Raw genomic sequence first — 24,544 nt, forward strand, 5'->3', positions numbered from 1 at the left:
GAGCCATGGCCGCTGAGCCTGTGCGTCCGGAGCCTGTACTCCGCAATGGGAGAGGCCCCAACAGTGAGAGGCCCACATACTGCAAAAAAAAAAAAAAAAAAAAAGTCATGTACCACAATGTTCACTGCAGCTCTATTTACAATAGCCAAGACATGGAAGCAACCTAAGTGTCCATCAACAGATGAATGGATAAAGAAGATGTGGCACATATATACAATGGAATATTACTCAGCCATAAAAAGAAACAAAATTGAGTTATTTGTAGTGAGGTGGATGGACCTAGAGTCTGTCATACAGAGTGAAGTAAGTCAGAAAGAGAAAAACAAACACCGTATGCTAACACATGTATATGGAATCTTAAAGAAAAGAAAAAAAGGTTCTGAAGAACCTAGGGGCAGGAAAGGAATAAAGACACAGAGAATGGACTTGAGGACACAGGGAGGGGGAAGGGTAAGCTGGGACGAAGTGAGAGAGTGGCATGGACATATATACACTACCAAATGTAAAATCGATAGCTAGTGAGAAGCAGCTGTATCGCACAGGGAGATCAGCTCGGTGCTTTGCGACCACCTGGGGGTGGGATAGGGAGGGTGGAAGGGAGACGCGAGAGGGAGGGGATATGGGGATATATGTATACATATAGCTGATTCACTTTGTTATACAGCAGAAACTAACACACCATTGTAAAGCAATTATACTCCAATAAAGATGTTAAAAAATCAATCAATCAATCAATCGTCACACCTCTGTGCTCTTGCAGCCAACCTGAAGTCTATTTTTGAAATAGAATTTCTCTTACCACAAATGCTTTGGGCAACACTCTGCTGGAAGCCACCAGTCACCACAGCGCCTTGCACCTCACTGAGGATGACAAAGCCTACCTGCACTCTGCTCCCACACTCTCCCACCTCATCTCCACTCTTCCCCTGCAGGATGACTGGTGCATCTCCATGTGATCCTTCTCTACTTTCATAGCCCCAGTGAGACACCTGCTCCCGTGTGCCCAGATCAGATCACATTTTACCCCAGTTAGTGTTACTCTTGGAAGACTTTCTCACCTCTGGATTCCCACCACCTAACTTAACATAATTACAGTCTGCTGCTTCATGGTAAGGAGCAGAAACCAGGCCATGAGACCCCAGACAAGGTGCTTAAGCCCCTCTGAGCACTGGGGGCAGGGACAGCTTCTTCACCCATCTCCCGAGCTACCAGAACAGGGACTAGTGCGCACAGCAGGTTCAGTAAATGGGGAATTCAGATGGTCATCTATGACTTGGTTCAGTAACACTACTGGCAACAGGCACCCTAACTTAGACAAATACAGTACATAGTAGGTATAGTCTTGCACACCATTATACACCCTGTGGAAGAAAGTTGCTCAATTAACATTTAACAATGGGTACATGCACAACAAAGACTGCAGTCAGACAACTGCATTCTAATCCCACCCCACTACTTAGTTGCTTAACTGCTCTAAACCCTCTCCAACATGGGTCCAATGAGACCTGCCTCTTAGGATTATTGTACAGATTAAAGGAAGTAATTGTTTATACAGTAACTGCCTCAGCTACAAGAGTATGGTGTATTTGTCAAGATGCTACCTTTAAGGAGAGCCCAGAATAATCAAATTGCCATTCAACCTCTTCTTTGGAGGGAAGAGAACAGAGCAGTTAAACGCTGGCTACCCGGGCACATGCAACTACAAGTGGAACAAAGGGGTGCAGTTCTAAACTTCTCGCCAGACTCTTCCTTGCTACCCTCATGAAGCAACAGCCTCTCACAAGTGCCAAGTTGAGGGAAGGGATGTGCCCTCCCTGACTGTTGATGAGTAAAGTCAACTTTGCATTTCCACGGAGGCTCTTTCAAAGCCTGTTGACAGCAGTATGGTCTGGTTAATGTCAGGGCCGACAAAGTGCTGAATCTCCAATCCTAGAGTTCCACAGCACAACTGTGCACAACTGAACGCTAGTCCTTGCTTCCCGTCACACAGTTGCTCAGCACTTCAGTTTCCAAACTATTCTCACAGATGCTTTATCATCTGAGACTCAAAATAGCCTTGCGTCAGGTCAGCAAAGAAAGTACCCTTGGGGGCCCCAATTTAAAGAGAAGTTAACCCAATCAGGGGACCACGCAACTTGCCCAGACACCCAGCTGGACTAGATGGAAGTTAAGCGGCATGCAGAGGGGACACAAGACCAGAGGGCAGGTGGACAAGGGTGCAGGCTAGCTTGCAGGAGCAGAGGCCACGGGGGATGACAGAACAAACACCTACCCTGAGGCACACAGCCCACCCTCTAACCTTGCCAACTGTCACCATGCAGGAAGGTGGGCCTGCTGTTGAGTCTTCTGATAACTCAAGATGCTAGGAATCTGGATCTTCATGTACGGTTTGTCCTATTTTGAAATGCTTTGCTTGTCCAACAAAGCTTACTGACAAGACTGCCAGTTCGTGACGTTTGTAATATCCTAGCCCAGGCAGTTCCCCTAGAAAAACAGGCTCAACCAGAGTTAATCACGATTCCCTTCAAAGAGACTACTGGCTGAATGACTGCAAACTTTGCCCTCCCCGAGCATATCCCAATGGAAAAGCTTACGGACCTTGTGACTTGGTTGCCAAACTTCACCTCATCAGGCTCCCTGCAGCTGTGCCCCGTCTTCACACCAACACCTAGTACCTCACTCTGAAAACCACCTCCTACCCTTCTGTTCTTGCTCCATTGCTTCTTTTAGCCCTGCTCCTGAACTTTGTGACCACAGGCCCCTGGGGTCACCCCCCACCCCCGCCCACCATTGCTCGGCTTCATCTCCTGTCCTGTCCTGAGCCATCCCAAATACAACCTCTCCCAGCATCTTCTGCTTCTTGCTCCTACATGCTGCTCACCAGCCTATCTCTGCACCTGCACAGCCTAGATCAGTCCTGGGGAACTGCATCTCCACCAGGCATGGATGATCTCTGGCCTCCACACACTGCTCATTTAAAAATGCCACTCGCCTCAAATCCCTTGGGGATTCCACACCACCCATTAGCCATTTTGGTGGAAACAGAAGCGTGCAGACCTAAATCCCCCACTCCTCTAAACTCTTCCTATACAAGTAGACCATCTAATCTTATTTCCTGGTCCTATTAAGGGAGCACAAAGCAGATTCCCTAGCAAGGGAACCCACAAGGCCATGGTTTCCACAAACCCAAGTATGCAGCCTCAGCAGAGCCACAAACGGAACTACACCCACCCCGCCCTCTGCACCCTGGGCCAGCAGGTTCAGGCCCCTCACTTACCTGGTCACATCCCTGCCCTCCCAGGCTATAGCTCCTTCTTCAAGTCAAGGCCTCTCACCATGCTCTCTGCAAAATATCCAACCACTCCTTTCTGCAACCCTCACATGCCTTCTGCTATCATGATTCTTGCTTTTTCCTGGTTCCCCTTTCAACCCAACCAGCTAAGCAGTCCTCTACTGCTTCCTGAGTTTTCTCTGAAGCTTTCCATCCACTGACACAGTTCTTAATAGCATTTATAAGCCTGACTCCTACAGGACCCACTTAAGATAGAAACCAATCACACACCAACCTCAGGGAAGAATGACATCCAAAACCCATGAACCATTAATGCCTCTTCTGTCCCCTCCCAAACACCCAAGCTCTCCTACTCATGTTTCTTATCCTCTCAAATGGCACCCCAACCCCCCAGCAACCTTCAAACAACCCCCTCCTCAAATCCCCCAACCCCACACAACTGACCAATAACCCACATTTCAGGTTCTCAACCATGACGCCTAAAAAAGCCAGTGTGAGAATAAGCATCTGGCAAAGAAAAAGTAGCACTAGATAACCCTCAATGCTTCATAAAACCCATGCACAATCAGATTTACCAAGCAATTACACATTACACACAAATATTCACCACCCTAGAGCCTTTTTCAAATTCCCCACCCACAATAAACCACTCATTTATCACATAAGCACAAGCCCGCAAAAGACAAATAACAATTTTGACAGACGCTGTTTACTTCAGGATAAATGATGAGAATGTAATCTAGTAACTTAATTTCTATCAAGGCCAGCAAATTTTTTTTCCGTAACAAAGACTAAGTGGGGTTCTAGTAAAACCAAAAAGGAATTCAGGTTTCAAGAGTCTCTTTCAGAGACTGACCAACTATAATACCAAGTATTAACATGAGCACACCAGACTGGCCCTGCATGCTCCCACGCTGCCAATACTCTACACCCTGACATCTTTGTGCCATTAAAGGGAAGGACAAACACCACCCCAACATAGCAAGTTTTCACTGAATGCTTAATGGAACATGTGAACTTGGGCAGCACTCTAAATCTGTTAAACAGCAAACCAATTTTACAGCACTCCCAGTAAACTTCAAATATATTCCAAACAACCAGATATGTAAAAAGTCTTAGTTTATTAACTCTCTCATGAAAAATCTGCACAATCACCACAGACACAGTCACTGCAGAGTCTTTATTCCTTCTGTGAATTAAAGAAAAAGAAAAATTTAGTTAGCAACTGCCTTTAAAAATTAAAGTTCAAAGTCTTCAACAAACCCCAAAATTAATGACACTCATGCAGAATGAACATTAGTAACCTAGACCATATTAAGTTTGTGTGATCTTAAAACAATGTAAGCATCAAGATATAAAACTCACAAACATTCAAGTTAGGGATGAGACAAAAAACAAGTTTTGACAACAAAACCTTGTCACTGCTAGTTTTTAAGGGGCACAACTCTTGAGAGCATTTGTAAATATACTTCTAAATCATTTCACATGCTCTATTTTTAATGACTGTCAACCAAGGAGTCTAGCAATCTAAACGAAAAGCTTGAATTATACCTGTTGTCCAATCTCCAGCTCACTGAATCAGTGGCAGGGAAGGGGGAAAGGAGGGAAGAGGGAAAAGAAACATTTCATTAATAGTCCCTTTTCAAACTCCTAAATAATCTGCATGCAATCAGATACCTTAATGACTATTTTGTTCTTTGCAATTGTATAAAGAGCACTCCCTAGACACACTCACTGATTTTATTCCACCCAATTTTGAGAACAGCCTGCCTGCTTACTATGGTTCGTAGGCTGCCACTGCCTACTTACACATGAAGGCGCCTCTGCTTTGCTCAGCAACACCGTGCTGGGCACGCTAGCACCATCAACAGACCTGAGAATCATCGCAGACTGAAGTCTAATTTAACCACAAGGGGAGAGCTCTAAATGATCAAGCAAGTCTTTTAAAACCTGTCTCAGTTCAGTACTTTAAAAGCCACCATTCACAATCAACACAAGTAGTGTAAATTAGTATTTAAAAAGGCAGAACTCAGCTGATGTAAAAAAAATTCAATTGCTCTTCAAACATGAGACTACTCCGTAATTTAAAACAACTCTATTATACCCGAAAGGTGCAACTCCAACATCTGGATTCCAACATCTAAGTTCAAGGGACATTACTATGCCTTTTTTTATTTGAGCCAAAGAATACACGTGCTCATTTATGCATTCCTGCACTAGTGCAACCTGAAGCAAGGAACAGTGATAGCTCAGGTCCCCACAGGGCTAAACTCTGCACGTCACCGCTGAGCACTAACACACGTAACTCAAAGGCTGAATGAAGAAAACAATGTGTAAAAAAGTTCTTCAGATCTAGATCAGAACACAAATATTGACTGTTTTTCAACTTCTGGAACTTCTGTCAACAAGTATACTAAGCCTCACAGAGGGAGCAGTTATTCTAACTAAGCAGCAAGCAGTTCCTCTGGCAGTCCATTACAACGCCATGGCACCCGGAAGTCAACGGGATTACAGCCCAGAGCAGGCACACCAGGTTTACGGCCTGGTCTGGCGGGGAGTCACGGTGAGAGGAAGCATGTCGGTGAGAGGAAGCATGTCGAGCGGTGACCACCACTGTTTCAAAACCTTACTAGTCCCAACCCACTCTCAGCCCACTTTACATGTTACTGCTTTAGGCTGCTCAGATGTGCAAAAGTATTTTAAGTACCTGCGGGAAAAGCGTATTTATCAAAGGCTTTGATGTGAATATTCAATTATCTTGGAAATTTTCCAATAAAAAAAGGGCATCAGGTGGAAAGCTGGAGATCAACTAATAAAAAGCAATGGGACAGTAAAGGAGACAGTAAAAGGCAGCTTTCGGTGTGTGCTCCTGGGACAGAGGCTTTGCCAGATTTTCCGGACCAGTTTATCACCAAAGCTGCCAGAGAATCAACCAATCTCCAGAGTCCCCAAGGGAAAGACTGCTCATGACTGGATGAGTGAATCCTTCCCAAGCCCTGTGTTAAGTAAAGCCATTTCCTGGGTAGGTGGTACTCTGGAACACAGCATTTCCCAAGTGCCAGTTAAAAGCGGCTACCTTCCTCCACTGGGGCACTTCACAACTTAACATGCATTTTTGAGTTTCCAAAATAAACGTCATTTGAAGTTTTTCTCCTTTGCCCATAATATACTACTTTAAACCGTAGCAGTGGTGTTATAATAGACTATACTACAAAACTCTCTTCCGAAAGCCAACATGCAAAGCATCAAAGCAAACTTAGTGAAGGTGATGCATCCCCACACCGTGCTCACAATCTCAGTACCTGCTAGACACTTCATTTCTGATGAACAAGAATTCCAAGAAAGTAGAGGAAAAAGGCAAAAAAAAAAAAAAGTTCACAGAACACTTGATTATTTGTTAATTTAACAACCCAACACCTTAATTCCATTCAACTACTTACAATTAGCTAGCAAAGCTGGTAAAAAGCTCATCATTAAAATCACTTAAGTCCTGACTAACTGGAGAGGAAAACAATGAAGAACTGTGCTACCTCTCCAGCATGCCAGGAAAACATGGGCCACATTGATTCAGCTGCTTCTTCAATCAGTTGTCAATTTTAAGAAAATAAGTCTTGGGAAACTAGATCTGCTCCCCCTTTAACAATCTTTGTAATTAGCAGTAAAATGAAAACTTTCCTGATAGGACTTGCCAGGCACCCACCAGGATCACTCTACCGATCACTGAACCGATGTGGCCCCATGTTGTGCTAATCTGTGAGCTAACAAGGGGTGGGCAAAGCTACTCTACTGAGGTGTTAAGATACTACATTACGTGGCTTCTCAAAACAGGTTACCTTCTGTAATCCAGAAGAAGTCGGAAAAGAAGAAACATTAAGAAAGGTTATTAAGAAAACAAATCCCCACCTTTCTACAAACTAAAAACCTGGAATTGACATTTCTGTATTTCCCTTGATAAACTATACCTTTTTGCCAGCACCAACATTGGCCTTTGCAGTCCCCCTGACTTTCTTCATTCTGTTCTTGCGTTCCTTTCGCTGTTTTCTCGAGGTCTTTTTCTTCTCGTACAGGCCATGCTGAAAAAGAAAGGAATATATATACGTATACACATAGGTGACTTGCAAACATCAACATTGTTACATACTAATCCGGTAGGGAAAGTGACCAGGCTGGAGCTCAAGAAATACAGCTTCAGAAGTCAACACTCTTCAAGTACATTTAACAATACTTGTTTGTGCTAGAACAGAAACGGTCATTAAATTGAGATAGCACGAACAGAAAACAGCACAGGAGAAGTGTGCACTCAACGCTCCGTGCATGCTGTTATGGTTCGGAGCCTACAGTTCGCTAGGTCTCCACATTTTCAGGGTCTCTTCCATTTCAGCTCCGTTTCCTACTCATAGCTGACAGAGGAATCTTTCCCAAGAACTCTACACCCCCCACGGAGACAGCATCCAGCTACTCATCTTCACTCTGCCCACTTCTGCATTTGCTCTTCCTACTGCCTACAGGAATGCTCCCCTATCTTTACAAGGAACTCGGCTTCACTTCACCTCAGCCAGGTCTCCCAGACCACCCAATTAAAAGAGTGCAGGGCTTCCCTGGTGGCGCAGTGTTTGAGAGTCCGCCTGCCGATGCAGGGGACACAGGCTCATGCCCCGGTCCGGGAAGCTCCCACATGCCGCGGAGCGGCTGGGCCCATGAGCCATGGCCGCTGAGCCTGCATGTCCGGAGCCTGTGCTCCACAACAGGAGAGGCCACAACAGTGAGAGGCCCGTGTACCGCAAAAAAAAAAAAAAAAAAGAGTGCAGCATCTATCTACCACATACCTATTCAATGGAAAGATTTTACCTAATAGCAAGGAGGAAAAAAAGTTAAAAGGGGGCAGACACAAGAACTATTTCAAAGTAACAATTCATTTGCTCATTCACAATTTAGTATATAAGCTAGGGAGTTTGCCCAGTCTACTGCTGTACAGTTGAGCCCTGAACAACTGCACAAATATGGGTGCCAACCCTCAACAGTTGAATATCTGATTATACCTTACAACTGGCCCTCCACATCCACACTTCCCTTCGCATCTGTGCAGTCAACCAACCTCGGATCGCCGTAATACAGATTTTACTACTGAAAAAAATCTGCGCGTAAGTGGACCTTCATAATTCTAACCCGTGTTGTTCAACGGTTAACTGTAGGTCATTGTGTAGTGCTTGGTACTCAGGAAGTGATCCAAAAGCTTTCATGGTTCCTGGCAACCTGTGAAGTTAAGCCCAAACTCAGATGCTTGGGAATAAAGATTTCACTTAATTTGGTGCCAACCTACCTGTCTAAACTCATCCCCCTACCTACTTCCAGTTCCTACCTCTAGGAGCACTGCTTTACCTGCTCTTCTAGACCCATCTCAAATGTCACCTCCTCAAATCCTGCAGACCCCATTCTGAACTCCTGTTCAGAACTATCTGTGCATTTTATCAAAGAACCTTTTCTCTCAACCCCTTAAGAGTTCTTTAGTATGTTGTCCCCCTGCAGACTGCTTGCTTTTGCTCACTCCACTGCACGCACAACACAATGTTACTGAAAAAATGTCTTTAGCAGCTGTTGAACAGATAGGACACCTACTCTTGCAAGCCTGTGTTTGGGCTCATTCTTCTTTGCGTAATCCAAGGAATCGTAAATCATGCCAAAGCCAGTTGTCTTGCCACCACCAAAATGGGTTCGGAATCCGAACACAAAGATGACATCTGGTGTGGTCTTGTACATTTTGGCTAGTTTTTCCCGAATTTCTGTCTTAGGTACTGTTGCCTTCCCAGGATGAAGGACATCGATGACCTAAAAAGATTACCAAGTTTAGTGTTTATTATAATGAAATACATCTTCGAAACTGAATAACAACCAACTTTTGACGTACCCTTCCTTACCATTTGTTTCCTCTGAAGTAGTCGGTTGGTCATGAACTTCCTTGTGCGGATAGTTACCGTGTCGTTCTGAAAACATAACAACGCTCATTAATAAAACCATTCAACCTTTTCTTGACCCGCTGTGATTTTCCAAGAGCTAGAATTGCAATGTCCAAATCAGTAGACCCTGTGGCTATCCATCTGTGGATAATTAATTAAAAATAAACAACATTTAAAACGCAATTCCTCAGCTGCATGAACCACATTTCAAATATTCAGGGGTCACATGGGTTAGTGGCAAAAAAGCTTCAATAAAAGAAAAAAAATGCACAAATTCCCATCTCCTCCTAACCCACTTAGCACAGTGCCTAACTCACAGGTCACCCCATCACAAAAACAGCATCACGAAAACACTCAACAGCCACATTCTGAATCTATCAAGATTTTAAGTCTGGAAACGCCTTACTTCACTTCATTACAGAAATCACTCTGCAGCAAGGTTTCTCAAACCTCTGGTATTTTGGTCCAGAGCGGGGGACTGTCCAGTGCATTTTAGACCGTGGAGCAGCATCTTTGACCTCTAACCACTTGATGCCAGTAGCACCTGCGCTTCCCAGTTGTGACCAAGAATGTATTCAGATTTTGTCAACTGTCCCCTCAGAGGCAAAAAATCACCCCCAGTTAAAGCCTACTTCTCTGGAGTAAAGCTGTGACTCTATAAATGTTATCGTCACGGCACCCTGTTTATTGCATCCTGCACAGATGTGACAAGCATTGCACCACCTCCTTGTAAACTACCCTTCTTGAATGACCAACGCTACACCCCACAAAAAAAACTGTACCCCCTTCTGAATGGCCCCGTTGCTCTTTTACACTATGAGTGACTACCAAGGAATGTGGGCATTCAGCGTGCTTACACTAAAATAATTCACCAAAAAGAAGAGCTCTCATAGTAGATTGACTAATTTTCGACTGCAGTCTGAAAAACCATACCACACTAAGTTCACTTCAACAATATTCGATTCTTGAAAGCAAGGGTCAAAGGAAAAACAGCTCGCAGATAGAGTGGGGTTAATAACAGGTGAACCTTCTAATGAGCTAATCATGACATGGCAAGCCTTAAAGTGGCTCCTCTTCCCGGGGCCTGTTTCCCCCCTGTGAAACAAGAGAATCCATTCGGCTGACAATATTCTAGCTTACACGTGGGAACGGTTTCAGTCGTCGCAACACGCCCGGGCGCTGCCGACACCCTCTTCTCCTCCTGGGCTGCCTTCACCGGCGAACCGCCTACCCCAAATTAAGCGTTCAAGTGCGATGTGTCTCTCCTCACCCTACCCCACCCCACCCACTAGACTCCACGAAGCCGACAAACGCAGCAGCCGCTCCCGCAGTCCCCATTCCGAGGACTCCGAAGCCCGGCATGTCTGGGTCGACAGCGCAGCCCGGACTCCCCGCCGGCGGCTCCCCGGCCCTCGGCAACCGGCCTCCGTCAGACACGGCCAGGGAAGAGCAATCGGGCTTCGGGCGGCCGTAGTGCTAACAGCGGGACCAGGGGACGGAGGATGGCCCAGATATGCGTTGGATGATCCCTGGATCCGCAAAGACTCACCATAATGGCGGCTGATCGTCAAGCAGCCAGGAAGGAAAAGAGGACTATCTTCCGCCGGCCAATCATATCAACGCTCACGGAAGGACCCCGGGAGACGCCGGCGTGGGGGCGTGGCCAGACCACGAGGCCGACCGCGCTAATGCCTGATTGAAAGTGTATAAGATCTGCTTTCTTCGCTCTTTCGCCACACCCCCGGAACGTGAACGGCCAATCCGGAGGGGGAACAGTTTGGGCCGACCAGGTTTACGCAAGCACGTGTTCCACTTCAATTCGTTATCTTGAACTGTCTCTACTTAAAATTCCGGTAAACCGGATTAAAGTTAATTCCCCTCCAACCGCGTTAGAGGTTGGTAAAGCTCGAAGGTATCCTTGGAGGTCCTCTCGACCAGCCTCCTCATTTTACTGCTAGGGAAACTGCAGAAACCCGGACTCAAACTTTTATTTCAAGTACGCAAAACTGACCGTTTTAATTTATTGCTATTTAATTAATTTATTTTTTCTGAGCTTAGAGAATCTGATTTTCTAATTAAAAATAAAAAATTCTTTAATTTGTCTTTTTCTGAAAAATCTTAATCCCCACAAAAGTGAGCTTTTAATAAGTATCTTCTTGATAGAGAAATTTGTTAGTTTACAGTGAGACATACGTGTAACAATAAAGAACATAAGCATGCAGGTTCAGAGACCGACAAATCAGGTTGCAGGCTTTTGAGAGCGCTGCTATGTGTCTGTTACTTTCTGAGTACTTTTACCCTTATTTTGCCATTTAACCTTCCCACCAACTCTAAGAATTAGGGTACATATTACTTATCCCTTTTATAGATGGGAAAACTATGACAGCACGAGGTTAAGGAACGTTCCCAAGGTCGCTCAACTTTTAAGCAGTAGTGCCTAAACACCCATGGATACTGTGGTTCCAGAATCTTTGTTTTTAACTTCTAGATAATGAAAATCACTCACCAAATCTTCAAAGATATATTAACTGCTGAAATAGGAAAATCTGGTTTGCTTTGCTTTCTGTCTGTGACATGTTTTACTAGTGGGTATCCATAAAGTTTGAAGACAGCATCCCTTAAAATTCAAAAGTGTTGAACCACTTTATTGGTTTCTGTTTAGAGTTTCTCACAAATAGTAAAGAAGTAAGTTTCAGGTTCTGTAGCCCTGAGTCCTATGGTGGAATGGTTTTCTCTCTAGTATCATGCGCTAAGATGTCACACTAGGATCACCTCCCACAGGGTGTGAGGTGTGAGATAAGAAATTTATTTCCTCAGTACATGAATAATCGCTTCCTATTCTCCCTTCATCTTGTTTCCCTAGCTCAGCATGGCTCACTTTTCACACTAAACCCACAGATTTTCATCTTCTGTTTTTGTAATCAATAATATAAGTTTAATTCTTCTTCTTTTTCAAAATAACTTTGTGAACTGGAGGTGTATGCATGGCCGTGTTTTCTGCCCTCTTTACTTCCTTTCTAGATAATCTAGATGAAGTCCTCTGTTCCTTAGGCAGGTTCATTTTAGCCTCCACCTTTCCTTAAATAATTAGAGGCTCTTAATTAAGATGGTATTGATGTTGATAAGACGATTTTCCATTGTATGCAATTTTTGGCTCTCTGGTTTTCTAAAAGTTTTGAGGCAGGGGGGTTGTAGTTTCTTTGCAGGTGTCAGGTGACAAGAAGAAATGGACCGGAAACCGGACCTTGAAAATACCATGAAGGTTTCGGTACAGTTTCAAGGAGGTGCCGCCAGATGGCAGTGTAGAGAGAAGGCGAAAAGCGGCGTGTTCGGAGCCTCTCTTAACAGACAGAAGCGCCGGCGAGTAGCGGAAGTGGAGGCGGGCACGTGGGGCGAGCTACGGTGGCCGAAAAAATGCCGGGGATGTGTTAGCAACCAGTCAAGAATTAGTCCCGGGCGGGTGCTGTGAGCATCGTATTTCTAATCTAGCTCAGCGAGTCTCGAGGAGGGAGCCCCGGCAGCCGTCACCATGGTGAAGGAGCAGTTCCGGGAGACGGATGTGGCCAAGAAAATGTAAGATGGAGCAAAACTCCCCGAAGAGCAGAGAAATTAGGGGCAGAGGGGTCCGAGGTCAGGGAAGGGTCAGAGGTGAGGTCGGTTGGAAGGGAAGGGCCAGGAATCAGTGGGAGGTGTGGGCACAGTTCAAGAGTATCAGGTTAGATTAATGGATATTGATCGGGCAGAGGGCTTTCACGACCTGGGAAACCCAGGCCAGGGGTGGTTCCTTGGGCGGAGAAGGGGGGATGTGGTGGGAACCTGGGGGATGTGGTGGGAACTTTGGCGATCCGTGCACCATGGGCCGAAGCTCGAGTTCTCCTGAGGTGAGACGATGACCCCTTTCAGCGAATCTTTGGTCATTGCAATGAATGGGAGCGACCTGGGGCGGGGACTCATTTTGCTGCAGAGCACATGACACGGAGGTAGTATTTGCTGACCAAAAGAATGGAGTTGCCAGCTAGAAAGCTGTATCACAGGCAGATGGATAGCAGTCTCAGAAATGAGGCTGTTATTCTGGACCTTCTTCAGAGCTAATTTAGTAGGCCACAACCTCTCCTTAGACCTTCCAGTAGAGAAACACATCAATCATTCTTGTAGTAGATGCTTAGTGAGGAAGGTACTGTGTTCTGGCCCCGATGATAGACATGAAGATATGACATGAGTAAGACCTTACTGCCTAGTCTAGCTGGAGAAGGTAGACAAGTCAACGTTGGATAGGACAAGTGCGAGGACAAGGGTAGGCATAGGGGGTTCTGACAGCACAGGTGGGCAAGGGGTTCAGGCAGAACAGCCTTCTTCCAGGAGCCTACAGGAGGGAGAAAGTATAGTGATGAGAAGGAAGTAGATTTGAAGCTTTGTTTCAGAGCCATCTTGCAGGCAGTGAGGAATCTTTTTTTTTCTTTAATTGAAGTGTAGTTGATTTACAATGTTGTGTTAGTTTCAGGTGTACAGTACAGTGATTCAATTATATATATATATTCTCTTTTAGATTCTTTTCCCTTATTGGCTATTACAAAATGTTGAGTATAGTTCCCTGTGCTATACAGTAGGTTCTTGTTGGTTATCTATTTTATATATAGAATGTGTATACTTTAATCTCAAACTCCTAATTTATCTCTTCCTCCCCCCTTTCCCTTTGGGAACCATAAGTTTGTTTTCCATGTCTGTGGGTCTACTTCTGTTTTGTTTTTTAAATATATTTATTTATTTATTTATTTTTGGCTGCATTGGGTCTTTGTTGCTGCACGAGGGCTTTCTCTAGTTGCGTCCACTAGGGGCTACTCTGTTGCGGTGCACGGGCTTCTCATGTTGCAGAGCACGGGCTCAAGGTGCACAAGCTTCAGTAGTTGCTGCACGCGGGCTCAGTAGTTGTGGCTCGTGAGCTCTAGAGCGCAGGCTCAGTTGTTGTGGCTCACGGGCTCTAGGCGCGCGGGCTTCAGTAGTTGGGGCTCGCGGGCTCTGGAGCACAGGCTCAGTAGTTGTGGCGCACGGGCTTAGTTGCTCCGCGGCATGTGGGATCTTCCCGGACCAGGGCTCAAACCTGTGTCCCCTGCATCGGCAGGCAGATTCTTAACCAATGCCCCACCAGGAAAGTCCTATTTCTATTTGGTAAATAAGTTTATTTGTATCTTTTTTTTCCCCCACATATAAGCAGTATCATGTGATATTTGTCTTTCTCTGTCTGGCTTACTTCACTTAGGATAATCTCTAGATCCATCTGTGTTGCTGCAAATGGCATTATTTCTTTCATTTTTATGGCTAGTATTTCACTGTGTGGGTGTGTTTGTAAATATATATATATATGCATATATCTGTATATATCTACAGCACATCTTTATCCTTCATCTGTTGATGGACATTTAGGTTGCATCTATGTCTTGGCTATTGTAAATAGTGCTGCAACGAACATTGGGGTGCATGTAGCTTTTCAAATTATAGTTTTCTCGGGATATATGCCCAGGAGTGGGATGGCAGGATCATATGTAGCTCTATTTTTACTTTTTAAAGGAACCTCCATACTGTTCTCTACAGTGGCTGTACCAATTTACATTCCCACCAACAGTGTAGGAGGGTTCCTTTTTCTCCACACCCTCTCCGGCATTTACTATTTGTAGACTTTTTGATGATGGCCATTCTCTCAGTTTGAGGGGTGTGAAATTGACAGGATTGGTAGGGATGGGTAAGGGAGAAATGAGATTGACACACAGAATTTCTTGGTTGGGCAATCTTACAGCTGGCTCCCTCTTATTCAGAATTCAGCGGAAATGTCAATTTTCCAGACTTTCTGGCCACACGACATGGTCTCCTCAGACTCTCCTCTACCGCTTCACGTCATTTTCCTCCCCTGCATCTATTCACTTTTGTGTATCTATTTGTTTATTCTCTGTCTTGCCCTCCCTGAAATTGAGCCCCATGTTGTCAGGGAATTCCCTGTCTTATCTAATCTGTATCCTCAGCCCCTGAGGATGGTGCCTGGCACATCATACGTAAACCCCCAGTTTTTTTTGGAAAATGAACAAGGAACAGATTTGGGAGAGAAAGTTCCGGGCTTTGTTTTAGATGTGCTGAGTTTGAGGTGCCTGTTAACTGTCCAGAAGAAGTATCTGTATGGTCTCCAGCTGAGTGGAGATAGCTGGCCTGCAGAGAGAGATTAGACAGACACCACTCAGAAAGAATGTGTAGAATGAAAAAAGTTTGAGGGTTGTAACCCTAGGTAGGGAGAGATGCCAATATTCAAGAGAAGGCAGTAGAAGAGACCACAAAAGAAACTTAAGAGGGAACGAGTCAGCAGGATGAAGTGACATTTAATAATGAGAGAGCAGAGCCTATAGGGAGTTGGAAGGGCAAGTTTGCTTATGGTGGGTCATATGCATAAATGCTATTTTTGGTAAGTGGTTTTGATGTAACTGTTCCCCTATCTCTTTCCATCCCAGAAGCCACATCTGTTTTGGAATGAAGTCAGCTGAGGAGATGCGCCAGCAGGCTCACATCCAGGTTGTGAGTAAGAACCTGTATAGCCAGGACAACAACCATGCCCCACTGCTATATGGGGTGCTTGACCACAGGATGGTAAGACCCCTGCCCTTCCTGGTTCCATGTGTTTTCACTTGCTGATGAAACTGGTGACTTACCAAAGAGGAAGAAGCAAGGGCTTCCTTCCACCTCCCCCATTCCCCTGCGCCTCTCAGGGACGCCAGCCTCCTTTGGTCAGGCGGATGTGAATACCCTGCAGTTTCCCAGGTGATTCTGACTCTGAGTCCCCTGGTCACCGGTGAGGACTGGTCCCACTTTCCTGTCCACTGGTCTCCATTGATTATGGTGTGCTTTTATCCACAGGGTACGAGTGAGAAGGACCGTCCTTGTGAAACCTGTGGGAAGAACTTGGCTGACTGTCTGGGCCACTATGGGTACATTGACTTGGAATTGCCATGTTTTCATGTGGGGTACTTCCGAGCAGTCATAGGTATCTTACAGGTAAGCATGTATGTGTTCATCTCCAAGGTATAAACCTGGGAGTTATTGATCTAGGGACATTAGAGTGAGCTTGGGAATGATGAGTGGTGGGAGATACATGTAGAGAACATTCTTATACTAAAAACAATATTTCATCTTGCAATAAGCTAAATTGCTTAAAAATTCTTTTTCCTTGGTTTTCCTTGAGTAGGTGGTAGATAGGCATTGTAAAAAATATTAGTAATTCAAGCAGTACAGAACAGCACAAAAAAGAAAAAATAGTTAACAAAAACGCCACCAGCTGGCTCTGACTATGGCCAGCATTCTGGTGAACATGGGCTGCCTTTGCGTGTCTTCATGTAGATCTGTACATTGTAGCTAAGTGTCCTGGGCAAGGGGGGGTGGTGGCTTTTTTAAAAAAAGAAGAGACTTAGAAAAAAATCTATTACTGGCCAAAGCTCAGGAGATCGTATCAAAAAAGTTTGTTTTAAAGGAATTGAAAGAAAAGATTCTGTCATCCTCTCTTATCCTTTTACCTGTTTTGTTTCATTTTAAAAAGATGATCTGTAAAACCTGCTGCCACATCATGCTGTCCCAGGAGGAGAAGAAGCAGTTTCTGGATTATCTAAAGAGGCCCGGCCTGACTTACCTCCAGAAGCGAGGGCTGAAGAAGAAAATCTCTGATAAATGCCGGAAGAAGAACACGTGCCATCATTGTGGCGCCTTTAATGGTGAGTGGCTGCACCTCTCATCTTTCGTTGTGGCGGCAGTTTCTGTAACTGCATTTCCTAGACCGCAGCCTCAGGCCAGCCTAACCAAGAACCTGATTTTTCCAACCGTGGTAAAATAAATTAACTCTTACAGGTACTGTAAAGAAATGTGGGTTACTGAAGATAATCCATGAGAAATACAAGACCAACAAGAAAGTGGTGGATCCTATCGTGTCAAATTTCCTTCAGTCCTTCGAAACCGCCATCGAGCATAACAAAGAAGTAGAGCCTCTACTGGGGAGGGCACAGGTGAGCCTGGAACGCAAGCCTGCCCCCCTCTGCATGGAATGTCCTCTCCCTCCCCCTCTGGGTACACAGCTTCCTCCAGAATGAGAGGTCCCCTGGAGCTAGATCTCCGGGAGTACTCCACATGACAGGCATCCATCTGGCACTAAGTTCAATGTGCACCAGCCTCGTAACTAACACGTTTTTAATTGTACGGGTAACACGCGTTACATTTTCATTGTAGAAGATTGTAAAATTACAGCTGTGTAGGGCATACACTGAGCGATCCTGTTTCTCACATGCAAAATGACATAGAAGAATTTGTAGGTACTTTACCTGGCACAAACTTAATTAGTAGAATTTTATGAAGTGTCTTGTTCTGAGTTTGATTAGCACTTAAGTCACTTGGTACCTTCTAGAATTGATAGTATACCAAACTAAGAAATTAGTTGAGTGGCTGCTAAGTACCAAACTGTCAGACCTGCGGGGGAGCGTCAGGAACTGCAAGGCAGTGGGTCTGTGCTCAGGGATCCCACGGTTTAGATGTGTCGTAGGTCACTAATCTGTGAAAACATAGCCAATACCATGGGGCACAGTGCCAACTGTCACAGGAATGGCAAGGACAGTGAGTTCAGTGGGAAATCCGGAGGAATATGTCACTTTGGACTTGGTTAGGGGGGACTGTGAAGAAAGGTGTGGTTTGTTCTGGTCCTTAAACTTGAGTAGGGTTTAGAGAGTCAAGGGCAACAAGCTCAGCACATCCAGGTGGCAGCGTTCAGGCTTGTTCTGAAGCTGAGGTTCTGTTTGAAAGTCCTGACGGCGCTACTAAAAACACCTTGCATGTAGTGACTGCTTTTGCCTTCCAGCACTGTTCCAAGTTCTTTCTGTGGATTGCCTTGTATTTAATCCTCGCAGCAACCATGCGGCAGCGTCGCCCAAGATAACAGTGAGCGGTGGAGGGAGAGTCCTAGCCAAGGCCATCGGAGCATAGCCTGTGCTGTAGGAAGGACGAACAGCTGAGTCTGCTTTCCAGAGGGCATCCCACTCTTGGGGGATGTGGAGCCATTGAGATTTTGAGCAGGGAAGGGACGAGAATTAATAACGAAATTTTAGAAGAGCCTGACTGTTCATCAGAAGACACCATTACAAAAATGAAAAAGCAGATCACATAGTGGGAGCAATAGTCACACTTCATCTGTCTGATAAAGGACTCTCATGTCCAGAATATAGGACACAGTTCTTATAAATCAGTAAGGGGGGGAACCCGAATTTTTTAATTTAATTTTATTTATTTATTTTTGGCTGCACCACACGGCATACAGGATCTTAGTTCCCTGACCAGGGATTGAACCCGTTCCTCCTGCAGTGGAAGGGTGGAGTCTTAACCACTGGACCGCCAGGGAAGTCCCAGAAAACCCCGATTTTTGAAAGCAGAAGCAAGACTTGAATTGGCACTTCACAAGAGGTTATATTCAAATGGCCAATCAGTAGATGAAAAGTTCAATGTTGTCACTCATCAGGGAAATACTAATTAAAACTACACACACACAGACCCTCTCAGCAAAATTAAAATGTAAAACAACTGAAAAGCGAGTGCTGGCAAGGATCTGAAGCAGCTGGCCCTCCTACATTGATGGTGGCCATGTGAAACGTTTCCACCACTCCAAACAACAGTTTGGCAATTTCTTATAAAATAAGACCCACACTCACCCAGTGATCCAGCAGCTTTACTCTTAGGTGTATACCCAAGAGAGATGAGTACATATGTCCACAGAAATATTTGTACAAGTATGTTCATTACAGCTTTATTAATAAAAGCCAGAATTCGAAACAGCCCAGATGCCTGTCAACAGGAGAATGTAGAAATTGTCACAGATCTACACAATGGGATAGTATCCCGAAATGAAAGGAATGAGCTGACACACACAGCCTGGCTGAATCTCAGGATCCTGCTGAGAGGAAGCAGCTTTATACAAGAGAGTACAAAGCGTATGATTCCATTTAGATCAAGTCTAAGAACAGGCAAGACTGATCTGGGGTAAGGGCTTAGTACTGACTGGGAAAGGGGATATCAGGGTATTTTCTGGAGAGAGGGACATATTCTTTATTTGATTTGAATGGTGGTATATGTGTACCAGTGTATACATGTAAAAATTTATCAATCTCTTTAAGATTTGTGCAATTTTCTGTATTTAAATTATGCCTTGATTTGGGGGGTGGGGATGCAAAAAGCAAACAGATCCTGAACCTGGGTAGTGATAGTGGAGCCAGGGGCAGAGTCATCGTATGCAGTCAGAATGGACAGGAATTGATGACCAGCCACTGTAGCGCTGGGTGTGAGAGGGTGGTCAGAGGCGAGCGGGTGCCCATGCGCAAGCATCTGGAAACATGGAAGTTCTCCTGGAAATGGGGGAGGGCATCAGCAGTGCATTCCAGTGGAGGTGTCTTCAAGGCAGTTAGAACTAAGCTCCTGCAGAGGAAGTGAAAGTGCAGGCTGAGAAAGTGGATCTTGTCCTTCTACTGTCATGAGTGTAGAAGAATTCTACCTTCCAGGCTGATGGCTGTGTAGAAAGCAATCAGAAACCTGGCTGGCAGCCTTGTCAGTGAGCCTGAGGGGTGCCCCAGCTCTCTGGGGTGTGGCCTTACTTGCAGCCTCCCCTGCTGCTCCGAGATCAACCTGCCTGGCATCCACTACCACTTTCTCCTGCCAGCTCTCTGCCTGGACCCCTGCGGCCACTGTCCTCACTTGCTGGGGACCGCTTCTCTGCTCCACACACTCTGCAATAGAATTCTCCACTGGGGCCTGGGAGGCATCTTGTTTGGAAAAGTCTCCAAGTGACTAGGCCTAAATGGCTGGGCCCAGGAGGTGACCCCCTCCCACTTAGGAGTCACTTGTCTCACGCATCTAGATTGCCTCTCAGGGTGTCCCCCACTGCCACCATCTCCCTGTCCGCCCCAGCTCACCTGACCCAGGCGACACCCTAGACGCGGTTTAGGGTGGTGCTTAAGAGCTTTGGCTTTGGGGTCAGACAGACCTGAGATTAGAGCCCAGCTCTGCCGCTTATTTATTCTGTGACCTTAGACATGCGACCCAACCTGGACTTGACAAAAACTCCGGACTCTCTCCCCAGAAGACTAACATATATCCATTCCCAATTTTAATACAAATGCAGGGGGTGGTGGACCTGCAGATAAGAGTCTCTCCATAGATGACATCATCCCTGCAGACTGAGTGTTAGGCTGCCCTGGCTGATGTCTTTCTAGCCGTGTCATCTCACCACCACCCGAGGCAGCCACGCTGCATTGCTAGAGAACTCAAGCTGTTAGGGTATTGCGCCGTGTACAAAGCTGAGCCCTGCTCTACCGTCCAGCAGTCCCTGACTCTGCTTCCTGGCGCGTAACAGTAAGTCAGCCGCCTCTTCCACGTGCCTCTTGGGATGCAGTTGTTCTGTCACTCTCAGGTAGCTGCTCTTGCTGAGAACTGGTTTCCAGGCTCCTGCCAGTCCTCCTGCCTTCCTTGCCCTCCTGGACGGCCTCCAGCTCCATGACGTTCTCATCTAGGACTGACTGTGGTACTGCAGGTGACATCTGGCCTTCATGCCGTTCTAGAATTCTATTAGTTTTATACTTCCTCCCTGATTGCTTCTGGTGGCAGCGAGGTGCCCATCACTGGGAGACAGGGGTGCTGAGGAGGGGCATTCTTCTCTGGACAGGGACCCAGACCGGAAAACCTCTGGAGGGATTCCTAGAAGAACCCAGCGGCACTGCCATCCTCCAGGGCGGGACCACAGAAACTTTTCATTGGCAGTGTTCTAAGAGTAGTAGCTGGCTGTTCAAACGTTTTTCAAACGTTTCTTTCTTAACTTCTCATTAAGTTATTGCATAGCAAATGCTGCTTATAACATATAGTCTCAGTCAAAACCTTTGATCCCAAGAAAATTTAATAACCAGCAACAACACAATCTGACCATTCTTAGCTTTGATGTTTGAATATCTATGATAATTTACATAGTTCTCATGAGCCTAGCACGTCTATTAAGTGAAGTTAATACAAAGACAATATAAGTTCACTACAGAAAGTTTAAATGTAAAAAAAGAAGCAAAAAGATGATCATTCCACTAATCTAAAGACAGCCCTGTTCACACCTTGGTAAACTCTTCCATTTCCTCTTTTCTGTATAGATGTACATCATAGACATCATAGCTATGTCACATCATAGACATACTTATCTCATTTACCAATATTTTGTGAACACCTTTCATGGCAGTAGCCACATTTCCGTAGCTTCTTTTTTGTTTTTAATAGCTTCATAGTTTTCCATGTATGGATGTACCATGATTTTATTGACTCAGTCACCTGTCAGGCTGTTTCCAGCATTTCACCATTAAGAACAGCTTTAGTGAACATCCTCGTAGCTGAATCTTTCTGTTAATATCTAAAATCATACCCTTTGGAATAATTACGAGGAGTGGAATTGTTGGCTTAAATTATTGGAATAAAAGGCATGAACATTTTTAGGGCCCTTGCAGCGTAGCATGTTATCAGAAGTCTCTGTCATCACTTGGGCATATTATCATTTAAGTGGCAGATAGGTTAGAGGACATGTAGAAGTAAACCTTTGCCTAAGCTGTGGAAAACTAACATGTATCTCCACTCCTTCCTTCCCTCCTTTCCATAGGAAAACTTGAATCCCTTAGTAGTTCTGAATTTATTTAAACGAATCCCAGCTGAAGATGTCCCTCTACTTCTGATGAATCCAGAAGCTGGAAAGCCCTCCGATTTGATTCTCACACGACTTTTAGTGCCTCCTCTGTGTATTAGACCCTCTGTCGTGAGCGATTTGAAGTCTGGCACCAACGAAGATGATCTGACGATGAAATTGACAGAAATCATTTTCCTAAATGATGTCATTAAAAAGGTCAGTGGGGCTTCCCTGGTGGCGCAGTGGTTGAGAGTCCACCTGCCGATGCAGGGGACTCAGGTTCGTGCCCCGGTCCGGAAGGATCCCACATGCCGCGGAGCGGCTGGGCCCGTGGGCCGTGGCCGCTGGGCCTGCAGGTCCGGAGCCTGTGCTCCGCAATGGGAGAGGCCACAACAGTGAGAGGCCCACATACCGCAAAAAAAAAAAAAAAAAAAAGGTCAGTGCTTCCCATTAGCATGAAAACAGAAGTGTCTGATGGAGAAAGTCAAATGAACCAGACTTGTTTCTGTTTATCCTCTGCTTATTCTTAGCATCGGATATCAGGAGCTAAGACCCAGATGATCATGGAAGACTGGGATTTCCTGCAGCTGCAGTGCGCCCTCTACATTAACAGTGAGCTCTCAGGCATTCCCCTCAACATGGCGCCCAAGAAATGGACCAGAGGGTTCGTCCAGCGCCTGAAGGGAAAACAGGGTACGTGTCCAAAGATGTGTGCAGGAGACGGTCTACTGCCTTTGTTTCATTTTGGGGAACGTATGTCCAGCTTATCTAGTTGGAGGTCACGGACTCACCTTGGGCTTTCTGGTCACATTGCCCCCAACAGCACACGTTGTACCTTGGAGGCCTGTGATATATTTTTATTTATTTAGGTCGATTTAGAGGCAATCTCTCAGGAAAAAGAGTGGATTTTTCTGGCAGAACAGTCATCTCACCTGACCCCAACCTCCGAATTGATGAGGTAGCTGTGCCAGTCCACGTGGCCAAAATTCTAACTTTCCCTGAGAAGGTAGGTACATTGAGTTGCTCAATATTTTGTCTGAATCCAGTCTTTTGTGTCATGTTCTGAGATTCCAAACAACAGACAGTGGAAAATCCCCAGTAACCCACCCGACCCACAGTTTGGCATGTGTGTTTATCTTTCCAGTTTGCTTCATACATATGTCACCACGTGTAGTATCTACAACACGTACAGCCACAGTTGTGTCTGCCTTTATGTATATATACTCAGGTATACATTGAACAGACAAGTCTGCAACTTTTTTTTTTCCAAATGATGTCATCTTTAACATCCATCTTAGTTCATACCTCAGGTGTTAAAGTAACTTATGATAAACACAACACCAGTTAATTTTCTTGGGATAGTTATTATTTTTAAAACATTAGAATCAGTGAATCAAAGACTTTGAATATTTTAAGGCTATTGATGCATAACCAGAAAGGCTGTACTGCTTTACACTCAATTCTTATTCATCATGAGTGTAAACTGGTATTTACAGTATTTTTTTTTTAACCGAGGTGTAGATAATCGAAAGGCCTGGTAACAGGAGGATATTGATTGCCCTTGGCTTTGCCCTTGAGAGTCATAATTAGCCCAAACCACAGAGGCTTCTGGTTAAGCTTGTGTAGAAAGTGTCCTCGGTTGAGTTACTAATGATCCAGAGTTTCCTTCTCTGAAGTGGTGTCCCATGAGACTGTTGTCCAAGAGGCTACAGGACATGGCGGTACAGACCAGGGCCTATGGTGCTGGTGTCACAACTTTTAAACCTTAGAAGCCCATGGAAAATCATTGCAGATGAAGCTGCCACCTGTTTTTAGGATTACAGAATGCTGGAAGGTCCCTATAGATCATTCCAGTCCACTCGTTGAACCACTAGGGAAACCAAAGGCCGGTAAAGGCCTTGGCCCTGTCACCCAGCAAGTGAGTGACCAAGTTCAGACTTGAACCTGGTACCATCCCGTTGTTGTCCTTACACTCAAGACCCTGGCAGCAGGGTGCCTGCAGGTGCCTCTCTTTCTCCTAGGACAAGATAAGGAAAGTAACGACTGAGATCCAGTTCAGTATAGTGTGCTAGCTTCTAGAAATAACAGTGTCTCATTCTGCTTTATAATGTGGTCCGCCAGGTGAACAAGGCAAACATCAACTTTTTGAGGAAGCTGGTTCGAAATGGCCCTGAAGTTCACCCAGGAGCCAATTTCATTCAGCAGAGACACATGCAAATGAAAAGGTAATGCTTTCCCGATCTGGTTGGATGTAACTGTCTTCTCATGACCAAGCTTACTGTCACCATACTTAGCACAGAATGCACTCCAAAGTATAATTGCTGTGATATTGTAGCACGTGGAAAATATCTATTTAAATTGCAGTGAGCCTAGGTACATTGCTCGTTTGCTCTGCTTGGCTTGTTGAATGTACGTACAGTGTTCATTTATTCCATAGCATTTAATGTTATTGGATCTAGAAAGACAGAATGCATTGGGATATGAAAGCAGATCATTTTCTATGTCACCTGGGCGCCCTGGGGTTACCTCAGTGTGCTCATGACCCAGGAGACATGCATTTTGCCCGTTCTGGCTTTTCACAGTTAGATG

The 24,544-nt window shown here is 45.2% G+C and overlaps 2 protein-coding genes across 6 annotated transcripts in view; one reads left to right on the plus strand and one right to left on the minus strand.

The window, feature by feature from the left end:
- Positions 1-4,394: 4,394 nt before the first annotated feature.
- RPS24 (ribosomal protein S24) lies at positions 4,395-10,863 on the minus strand (the record flags this gene model as incomplete). Of its 4 annotated transcripts, XM_079899774.1 has the most annotated exons (6): positions 10,796-10,863; positions 9,208-9,273; positions 8,909-9,118; positions 7,255-7,365; positions 4,844-4,865; positions 4,395-4,481 (listed from the first exon to the last, which is right to left on the minus strand). In XM_079899774.1, the coding sequence occupies exons 1-5, from the start codon at positions 10,796-10,798 to the stop codon at positions 4,863-4,865; spliced, it is 393 nt and encodes a 130-aa protein (XP_079755900.1). In that variant the 5' UTR covers positions 10,799-10,863. The 4 variants fall into 4 exon arrangements, with proteins under 4 accessions (XP_079755900.1, XP_079755897.1, XP_079755898.1 ...); XM_079899771.1 differs by lacking the exon at positions 4,844-4,865; XM_079899772.1 differs by lacking the exons at positions 4,395-4,481; positions 4,844-4,865 and adding an exon at positions 6,592-6,612.
- A 1,806-nt stretch (positions 10,864-12,669) lies between these two features.
- POLR3A (RNA polymerase III subunit A) overlaps positions 12,670-24,544 on the plus strand; it is a 61,372-nt gene continuing 49,497 nt past the window's right edge. For both annotated transcript variants that reach the window (XR_013824417.1, XM_079901050.1), the window contains exons 1-9: positions 12,670-12,819; positions 15,738-15,873; positions 16,141-16,278; positions 16,817-16,988; positions 17,122-17,276; positions 21,932-22,171; positions 22,486-22,648; positions 22,825-22,961; positions 24,077-24,180. Coding sequence is in view for 1 of the 2 variants with exons in the window: in XM_079901050.1 (XP_079757176.1) it covers positions 12,776-12,819; positions 15,738-15,873; positions 16,141-16,278; positions 16,817-16,988; positions 17,122-17,276; positions 21,932-22,171; positions 22,486-22,648; positions 22,825-22,961; positions 24,077-24,180 (1,289 nt within the window). In the remaining variant the exon portion in view is untranslated. The remainder of the gene's footprint in view (positions 12,820-15,737; positions 15,874-16,140; positions 16,279-16,816; positions 16,989-17,121; positions 17,277-21,931; positions 22,172-22,485; positions 22,649-22,824; positions 22,962-24,076; positions 24,181-24,544) is intronic.

Source organism: Stenella coeruleoalba, assembly GCF_951394435.1.
Source record: "Stenella coeruleoalba genome assembly, chromosome: 16".
Classification (NCBI taxonomy): domain Eukaryota; kingdom Metazoa; phylum Chordata; class Mammalia; order Artiodactyla; family Delphinidae; genus Stenella; species Stenella coeruleoalba.